General features: G+C 32.3%; 1 protein-coding gene across 1 annotated transcript; it reads right to left on the bottom strand.

Annotated features, from left to right (window-relative positions):
- Positions 1-2,063: 2,063 nt before the first annotated feature.
- On the bottom strand, positions 2,064-6,309 carry LOC104221649 (uncharacterized). Its single transcript, XM_009772754.2, has 4 exons — positions 6,124-6,309; positions 5,106-5,204; positions 4,183-4,334; positions 2,064-2,454 (listed from the first exon to the last, which is right to left on the bottom strand). Exons 1-4 carry the CDS (start codon positions 6,307-6,309, stop codon positions 2,064-2,066), a joined length of 828 nt encoding a protein of 275 aa, XP_009771056.1.
- Between the last annotated feature and the right edge of the window lie 4,193 nt (positions 6,310-10,502).

Raw genomic sequence — 10,502 nt, 5'->3', positions numbered from 1 at the left:
CCGCAACAATGATATAATTGGATCGAGTTGCACACCGCAATAGTGATAAATGATATGGATCGGGTTGCACACCGCAACAGTGTTGTTATGTGATAGGATCGGGTTGCGCGCCGCAACAATTGATGAAATAAAGTGTTTATAAATTGGTTACAAGTTCCTTATTGCTTTGTTGTAGATTCTAAGTTATCCTTATGCCTTTTCTTGATTTACTGTTGATATTGACATACCCCCGCAGCATGTACCCCCTCTCATCTTTACTTGCTGTTCCTGTTTTATTTTCCGTTACATATTATATAACTGCATAGGTTTATTTGGTAGTATGGTCCTAGCCTCGTCACTACTTCGCCGAGGTTAGGCTAGACACTTACCAGCACATGAGATTGGTTGTGCTGATGCTACATTCTGCACTATGTGTAGATCCCAGAGTAGCATTTGGGCGGCTGTCTTCAGTCCAGCTAGAGATCCCGAGGTAGTCCTGCAGGCGTTCGCAGGCCCGGCGTTCTCTTCTATCTTATTATGTATTTTGTTTTCAGTTGTTTCCGAGACAGATTGTACTTTCCTTTCAGACATTTGTTGTAGTATTCATAGACAATCTGTGATATTGTGACGCCGGATTCTGGGTAGAGACGTATGTTGGCATTGTCGTACTGGCTTTAGTTATTTTATTAGATTAAGTCTTCCGCTTGATTTTATTCATCGTTAATATTTCAATGTTGATTAAATGCTAATTCAAATTGTTAAAAAGGGTTAAAATGAAAGAGTTAGTGATTCTTTATTTCGCGGCTTGCCTAGCTTCTACGAGTAGGCGCCATCGCGACTCCCGAGGGTGGGAAATCCAGGTCGTGACAAAATCTCGAAGAGCTTCCAAAAGCAAAAATGCTCTTTTTTTTTTATTTCTCACTTGGTGTTCGGTATCCACATTGGGGCCCGACTAAATCCGAATTCGCATCGAAAAGTCAAACATTGGGGGGGGGGGGGTAAAGTGCTCCCCAACAAAGGCGACTCCATACCCAGAGCTCGAACTTGAGACCTCTAATTAAGGATGAAGGAGTACTTACCACTCCACCACAACCCTTGTTGGTAGAAAAAGCAAAAAATTGTTGAAAAGTCAAAACATGAAAGGATAAAGTTTTCTTGCTATCTTGATGATATTATTGCTCGTTTGCTACTGCTTCTTGTGTTATCTTTCCTTGATCCGAGGATTTCTATCGGAAATAGTCTATCTATCTTCTCAAGATAGGGGGTAAAATTTACGTACATACTATCTTCTCCACACATTGTTTTGGAACAATGATTTTTACTAAACATGATAACTAAATGGGAATTGGCAGTTCGTTAAAGAAGAATAAACGTAAAAGTCGTCAATCCAATCGCTTAAACTAAAAATAGTCTACATATCACACCCTTTGGGGCAACGTTGAAGTTGTCTCTATGTGACCTTTAGGTCACTGGTTCGAGACGTAGAATCAGGCACTGATGCTTGTATCATGGTTGGTTGCCTATATCACACTCCTTGAGGCACGCCCCTTCCATAGACCCTGTGTAAATGTATGATGTATTGATATTTCGTGCACCGAGCTGCCCTATGTATAATTTATGTATAATGTATGTATACCGTATATAATTAATATATAATCTAAGTATACCGATTAGAAAAAATAAACAGTAAATCCCCTCGACTATTTATGTAAAGATGTCGTTGGTAACTAAAAGATACCCCACCTTTCTCAAATTCACTAATCATAATCAGATAGGATCATTTGAATAATCCTTTATTTATGTTCCTTTTTCTTTCTCAAACTCTTTTACATTCATGTAAAGCAACAGAATAGCAATAAGTTTATTGAAGCTCTCACTCAAAGACGAGCCTACATTATAGCTTGAGGGGTAATCAGTACCCGAAGTTTCAGCAAAAAATTCATGTATACTTGTAAATATCTCCAAAAATTAGTCAAATATTAGTATAGACCCCGTACCAATCTTTATGAGCAGTGATAAATTTATACTGAATATCATAGAGCCTCTGTGATCACCGAATCCTGGGTCCGCCTCTGCCTCCGCTCTCACTTGGCTCCAACACCAACATTTCCCAACCAAAAAAGCAAAGGAATTTGAGACAAGGCAATGAAAAGCAAAATGTAATTTCTTTTTGTTGAATGCTTTTCAAAGCTCCTAACCTCTGCAATTAGGATTCTTTTCATGGTTTTTATTAAGAAAATTCCCATGCAAAAGCATTCAAAAAATGTAATTAAATGAAATGAATAATCCCAAATAATCCTAGCAATTAAAATGACTGATGCTGCTACAAAAATGTAGCCACCATACGCAACCATGTCAAGAAGTGGCACTTCTCCACTTCCTAAAGAGTGTAATGTGGCTTCAAGTAAAAGGATTTGCAAAAGCCAACAAAGTAATCCTGTTGTGAATTGTACACCTAAAGCTTCTGGACTAAATCTGCAACAAAATCACAAAAGAGGTTAAGTTTTATGCACTGATATACGGGTGACAATAGCACGAACTAGCCAGCTTTCAGACTGACAATCGAAAAATAGCCAGCATTTATAAAATCACGGAAAAATAGTCATTGTTTCACTGAAACACGGAAAGTTCCAGCATAATATGCAGGATTATGGAGCTCTTGCGTGTAAACGTCCAGCATATTATGTTGGAACTCCAGCACACGGAAAATTTCAGCATAATATGTGGGATTATGGAGCTCTTGCATATAAATTTCGCACATATTATGTTGGAAATGCAGCATATTATGAAATTATAGCACATTATGCTGGAAACTCATATGAAAAAAATTCGAAATCCAACATATTATGCTGGAATATTTTTGGATTTTAAGGATGTTTTTGTTCAGATTTATCTTTATATGAAAAAGTGGCTAAATTTCGATTACTTTTGAAATGTGACTATTTTTCAATTACCAGTTGTAACTATTTTTTATTTTATTTTCTCCCGATGTTAAGATATTCACACAAGTCAGGCCATCTGTAAAATAATTGCAGACAAAATTTTGGAATCTTTACAAAAATAGCCACTTTTTTAATTGATATACATAAATTATGCGCTGATTAAGAAGATTAATGTAGTGATGCAGTGTCAAAAATATTTGTACTATCAGATCAAATTACAGATATTTTTTTATGATAAGCATTTTGATCTAGTAAAAATGGTAATAACCTACTATTGATCACAAGTGCACCAATAGTACTGATAATGTAAAAAGGATTTATTTTGCTTATGTATACAATTTAAATTCAATTATTAAAGAACGATGAGAAGCTTGAAATGCAACAAATACACATTATTTTGAAGAATTAACCTAAATAATCTCCTACTCAACCGCTTAAACAAAAAATAAATGGCGGATGCATAATATATTTATAATTTATGTATAATATATATATAATTGTATATAATTATTGTATAATCTATGTATACCAGATTCAAAAGTATTAAAATTGCATAAATATGACACTTTTAGGGGTGATCTTTAAATTTTAGCACCTACTTACGCTATGAACTTTAAGGTCACAAGGTAAAAGTGTTGCTCACGGGGTGAGCGAAAGGCAACACTTGTTAAATTTAAAGTTCTGCCGATAAAGCAAATAGGGACAACAGTTTAAGACCATCAACTTTAAGGGCTATTTATGTACTTCACCCGAAATCCTCAGGATATTTGCTTAAAGATCTTTTATTCATAGTTGAAAATCATCTTTATATATGATTGAATTTTTAATTAGAGTATACAAGTTAAATGGGAGAAATTCAAAAATAGCCATATTTACAAGTGATCATTCAAAAATAGTCACAATTTTAAAAGTAATTGAAATTTAGCCACTTTTCTTGTAAAGATAAATCTGAACGAAAACACTGTTCAAAATTCGAAACAATACTCCAGTATAATATACTGGAGTTCCAGTATAATATACCGATCCAGCATAATATACTGGAACTTTCCGCGTGTTGGGGTTCATACACAGATGCACCGATCTCCAGTATATTATGCTGGAACTTTCCGTGTTACAGCAAAATAGTGACTATTTTTCAATGATTTTACAAATGCTGGCTATTTTTGAATGACCAGTCCAAAAACTGGCCAGCCCATGCTATTTTTACAAGTTAAATCTATAACATATAAACATGGAATTTCTTTCAAATTAACCAACTTACTTGGTGGTAATGCCCAAGAAGTAGCCAGCAAGAACCAAATAAGTACCAAAAGCCATCATTGGGATGTACAAATCAGGTGCATTAATATCATAAATTGGAGGTTTAAATGAAAATTCTCCTCCAGCTAAATCAGCAGTTCTCATCCAATGTCCCTATATAAAAACATATTTAGGAGAAATAAATATACAACTCAAGATCAAGAAAATAAATAGAGAAATTCAGGACTTTTATAAATACAGTTACCTTATGTACCCCTACCAAGACACTAATATATATTTTATCTGTCCCAATTTATGTAATACATTTTTTTTTAGTTTGTCCCAAAAAAATAATAGCATTTTACTTTTAAAAATAATTTAACTTTAAAATTTTCATTTTATTCTTATTAAGATGATTTATAACTATACAATTATTGAGTTTTAGTTGAGGTCTGAAATAGAGAAAAAAAATGATGGAAAATGAAAATTTTCAAAGTTTCCTTTTTACTAAGGTTCGAAACTTTGTCGCTCGTTGGAAAGGAAGAGGAATATTGTTATGCTTATATATAGAAGCATTTTTTCTAGCTCTTAAAGAGTTGAGAAGAAAGCAAGTCTTGCGGCGTCGACGTCATAGCTCGGCTATACTTTGGCTTCAAATTCGGACACACAAGAAACTTTTAGGCTCGGAATAATTTTTAAATTGTGTTAATTAACATTTTGGTTTTCTGGATTTCTATTTATGAACTGAGTAATACTAATACAAATATCTATAATTTATTTAAAATAACAAGTTTAAAAAAATCTTTCGTTTTTTCTTAAACCCCTGATCACCCAAAGTGCATCACATAAAATAGGACGGAGGGAATAACTTAATACCCTTCTACTATGATATTAATTCCAATAAAACAAATGCACTTATAATATTGAAAATGTTCTAGTCTTTACCTTGTGAAGAAATGGGAATAAAATCACCTTCAATTTATTCTTCACGTATTCTTCATTCACTTGAAAATAATACTTAGGATTCGAAATGTATCTGCTAATCTGTGAATCTCAAAAAAAATTAGAAAATAAAAAATACAGTAACAATAATTTCATTCAAATTCAACATCCACACTCTAAGATTTACTATTTAGAAAATATTAACTACACCTCTTTTTCTTTTCTTTTAAAAAAATGGTACTCCTTCTATTTTAATTTATGTGTTTTACTTTTCTTTTTTGTCTGTTGAGAAAAAATATCACTTTCTATAATTAGTAAGTCTTTAACTCCAATATTTTACACGGCATACATGTTTAAAACTACAAAATTCAACAACAATCAAACAAATGGGGTCTGGACGGTAGAGTGTACGTATACATTAGTCCTATATTGTGAGGTAGACAGACTATTTCTGATAAACCTTCAACTCAAGGAAAATATTTTCAAAATAAGTCTGAAAAATACTAAAATAAAGAAGTTATGAAAAAAAGTATTGATAACAGAAATAGTAAGATAACTAAAGCAAAATAAAGAACAGTAGCTAGTAATAAAATAAAGAAAATAAAAAATAAAAAAGATAGTCTGATGCATTAAGCTCCCCTATGTGCGGGGTCCGGGGAAGGACCGAACCACAGGGTCTATTGTACGCAGTTTTACCCTGCATTTCTGCAAGAGGTTGTTTCCACAACTTGAACTTGTGAATAATAAAATATAATAATACTCGTAAGGAGAGGAAGGGGTAGATAAGGTACTCTAAACTAGAATCATACTCTCTCCCACAGAAAAGAGAGAAATCGCTCGACTACCTACTAACATTTCACCCTAATTCTCCACCTTTTTGTTTATGACTATAAGATTTAAGGACATTTATAGATCTTCATTTTCAAATTAAAAAATTTAAAAGTCTGTCTTACTTTTCTTAGACGTCGTACTCAGTTAAACTATAACACATAAATTGAAACAAAGAGAATATTAATCTTACATTGCTTTGAACATAGTCAGAACTTGAACCAAAAAATTTCTCCCCATAAGCACCAAGTTCACTTTTGATAAGATCAGATCCAGCACCATATAATACATTCCCAAGTGAATCAATTTGCTGAGTACAAGTTGTTGGTGTGAAAAACCTTTTCTGATATTCTGATGTTTCATACATTGTTGACCCCATTATACTGCACAAGAAAAACAATCTTTTAGTCATTTTTAAAATAAAATAAATCTATTTTATTTATTTTTCTTCTTCTTGTTTTTAGTGCTTACAAGAAGAAGCATGAGTTCAGCAAAATTTAGTACTCGATTTAATATGAAATACGAGTAATTTCAACAAATATTAAATTCAGAGTCAATAATTCAAAATTAGCAAGATATGCTCGAACATGTTCTACTAAAAAAATTAAAAGTTGAACTCATTATGTTTAATTTTTTAATCCACTTTTACAATAGATAAATACAAATATCACAACAACAACAACAACAACAACAACAACAACAACAAGAAGCTCAGTATTTTTCCACAAGTGAGGTTTGTGAGGGTGAGATTTACGGAGCCTTACCCCTATCCGACAGAGACGATGTTTCCGATAGAGCCTCAGTTGGAGAACGGATGACAAAAGTAATGATAACAAAAAAGAATAACAATAAAAAGGAATAAATACAAATATAAATGATCAAAGTACGAATATTTATCTTCTAATTAAGCTACAACCATCAATAAATGTGTCAATATTATCAAATATATTGAGAATATTGTAAAATGGTAGTAATAATAATCTTATACCTTAGTTGCTTCTCTTTTATGAATTTGAAGAAGCTTACTCAAACACCATGAAGTTACCTTGCTTCAGCTTCTTTGAACAAATTAAAAGAGGGTATTGCTTGTGTTCTTTTTATATTTTTTTGAGGATGAAATTTTTATTACTATTTTTTTAATTCTTGTTAATTTTGCATGGTATGAGATGGCAAACTTTTAGATGGTACGCAAACCAATGTCACAAATTTTCTTAAAAGTACTGATGACTGAAATGGCAGTTGTGTTTTAATGAAACTGTAGCCACCGATCAGGGCGGTGCTGGAGCGCAAGTACTACTTCATTCTTAATCAGAAATTTCGATTTAAAATATCTGATGAAATCGCATTTATTAGAAGTATTGTATTTGCAAATATAAAATTTTCGGTGCAAATCTAAATTTAATCAGGCCCGATATAAGCAGAAGTGGAGCCAAAATTTCAAACTTATGTATTCGAGATTCTAATCGTTTTAAGTTGCTAGGTTCTAAATCAATAATTTATATATATTTAATAAAAAATTTAAGACAAATACAAGGTTCGAACCAAAGCTACTGGGTTCCGTGGAGCCCACTCCCGACACTCTAGCTCCGCCCTGGATGTAGGTATCAGATAATGTATCAAAACAACAGCAATAACAACTATAAAAAATCTAGTATAATACCACAAATGAATTTTGGAGAGGGTAATGTGTACGCAATCTTATCTCTACCTTACGAAGATAGAGAGATTATTTTTTATAGACCCTCGGCGCGAGCAAAACTCAATAACAGCAGTGGAAAAAACAAAAGAAATTATAGTCAAGAATCCAATACCAATTACTAGTCCTAGTGCTTCAACTTATGTGGCACTATTATAAATTTTGAAAAAGAAGTTTTTCTTTAATTATGTTTCTATTTTTTTCTGTATTTTAAATTACTAACTATTATGACTTATAATATATTTTTTATATAATTTCAAATATATAAATATTACTTTTAAATACTTAGATAAATTATGTCTAAATTCACAATGAAAGGGCGTTTGGACATAAAAATTGTTAAATTCCAGAAAAAAGTGATTTTTTTTCATGTAAAAATGGTATTTAGAAATTAGAGTTGTGTTAAGAAATGAATATAATTTTGGATCGTTTTTAAATTTTTGCGAGTGATTTGAGTGAAATTTTTTTTAAAAAATAACTTTTTGAAATTTTTTAAATTTTTAAAAAAATTAAAAGTGAAAAAAATTTCATGGACAAACGGGCTAGTTTGATATTCGTGACTCCTTTTTGAAGTTTTAAGGCAGTACAGTGTTGGGTCGTAATCTCTGCTATATAGCTATGCCTACTAGCTCTAGACCATATTAATTTCCCAATACATTACATAATAGATCATATATTAGTTTCTTTAAACTTTTTAAGTTCTTATCTTGTTATACATATTCTTAGCGAACATTCTTTAAGTATATCGGAGTATTTTTTGTGCTGGAGTATTTTTTCGGATTTTAAACAGTATTTTCGTTCAGATTTATCTTTACATGAAAAGTGACTAAATTTCGATTACTTTTGAAACTGTGGTTATTTTTGAATGGCCATTTGTAAATCTAACTATTTTTAAATTTCTCACGTTATTATCTAGCCAAACGGGCCTAAACAATTTGGGCTTGTGAATCTCAAACCCAGCATGTCCAATTCCCCATCCAAATGCATGTAAAAATTGCACGGGCGCCCTATTTGGTCGCCCCCATTTAACCTATACCCATTTTTTTTAAACTTTTAACTTGTACCCACTTTTTAAATAACTTCAGCCCCCTTTCTCATCCTCATTCGTTTTCTTCTTCAAGTTACAAAACAAACTGGTATTTATCTCCAGAAGCAACGCTGCTTTAGTTATAAGGTCAATTTCTTTTAATTGAACAGTTCGGCAGTTGTACTTCTGCTCCAAATTTACAACAAATTAGTCTTAGAAAAAAGTTTTTAAGTTACCAGTAGGATGAGCTGTAAAATTTTGGAGTTTTTGTATGTTTATTCGCGTTTGAGTTGAGAAAATGTACACTATTTTTCTTAAAAAAACACTGCTAATAGTGGTTCTTCAGCTCTAGAGCTGAAGTTCGCCAGTTACAAAACAAAAACTTCAGCTCTAGAGCTGAAGTTCGCCAGTTACAAATAAAAACGTCAGCTCTAGAGCTGAAGTTCGCCAGTTACAAAACAAAAACTTCAGCTCTAGAGCTGAAGTTCGCCAGTTACAAAAACAAAAACTTCAGCTCTAGAGCTGAAGTTTGCCAGTTACAAAACAAAAACTTCAGCTCTAGAGCTGAAGTTCGCCAGTTAGAAAACAAAAACTTCAGCTCTAGAGCTGAAGTTCGCCAGTTACAAAAACAAAAACTTCAGCTCTAGAGTTGAAGTTCGCCAGTTAAAAAACAAAAACTTCAGCTCTAGAGCTGAACTTCAGTCCCGGCTACTAGAATGCTGAAGTTTTGCATGATTACCTTTGCTACTTCAGCCCCGTATGTTGAAGTTATGCGAAAAATCGGGTACGTTTGCAATTTTTTTTGCAAAGCGGGCACAAGTTAAAACGTGACATAAAAAGCGGGTATAGATGCAAATGCACTTAGGGATTACTTTGTTTGACATATTATATATGTGGAAATTATAATATATGGATTATTTATAGTTTGGAAAAATACAATATTGATCGGTCGATCAAAACAAGCTACATTGGCTAGCCAAAATATATATAAAATATGTATTTATATGTATATATAATACACATATATATAGAAAAATATATATTTTGTTAGCTATTATTTTTTAGAGCAACTAAAAATATACATTTCTCTTTATAATTTGAACTCATGATTTTAAAACTGCAAGTGATTTAGTGACATGAACCCTAATTAAGATTGAATATCTAAATTTTAAATTCTAAATTCACCGTTGTCCCATCTTCTCGCCTTCCTATCTTTTTCTGCTATGGAGATTGCGTCAAATTTGGTGAGGTAGCAATTATTATAGCATTAGTAATCAACATGTCCCAAATTAAATAACTCTAGCTTTTCTGTTGTTACTCGTTACTGAAAACAACCACACTCGACCCTTTAATTAGCTTATCTGATGATTTATCTAGGGAAAGTTGGTGTTTGATTAATTAAGTTCATTAATTTTTGTTAATTAGTAGAGTTATATTTTTTTTTCTTCCACCTGAATATTGGGAAGAAGAAGCCATATTCTAATTCTAATACTCATGGAGATTTACTGAACTTGATAGAGAAGAAGGTGAAGAAGAAGAAGGGTGAAGAAGAAGACCAACGTGCATAGCATATTCTGTCTTTAGCATTAGGGGGATATAATTAATGGGTTAGGGAACATAAATTAGTGGGCATGAGGGGACATAATTAATGGGTTATGGAACATATATTAGTGGGCATGAGGGGACATAATTAATGGGGTTAGTAGGCATATTATAATATAAGGGGATATAACTTAGTGGGTTAGTGTGGGAGGAATAAATATATATGTGGAGTGTATAATATATACATGTACAAAGCAAGAAATAAAAACACACGGAAGTTTTCAAATCTAATTTTTTCATTCAATTT

The sequence above is a fragment of the Nicotiana sylvestris genome, chromosome 11 (assembly GCF_000393655.2).
Source record: "Nicotiana sylvestris chromosome 11, ASM39365v2, whole genome shotgun sequence".
Classification (NCBI taxonomy): domain Eukaryota; kingdom Viridiplantae; phylum Streptophyta; class Magnoliopsida; order Solanales; family Solanaceae; genus Nicotiana; species Nicotiana sylvestris.
Note: the sequence above shows the minus strand (reverse complement) of the source record. Positions and strands in the feature narration are given on the sequence as shown.

What these genes read in the sequence shown, in the direction of transcription:
- LOC104221649 (XM_009772754.2), bottom strand. Translation starts at nt 6,309, where the DNA reads ATGGGGTCAACAATGTATGAAACATCAGAATATCAGAAAAGGTTTTTC. An exon ending in CTGACTATGTTCAAAGCAAT is followed by an intron (nt 5,205 to 6,123) that starts GTAAGATTAATA and finishes TGAGATTCACAG; the next exon opens with ATTAGCAGATACATTTCGAA. An exon ending in TTCTTGGGCATTACCACCAA is followed by an intron (nt 2,455 to 4,182) that starts GTAAGTTGGTTA and finishes ATTTTGTTGCAG; the next exon opens with ATTTAGTCCAGAAGCTTTAG.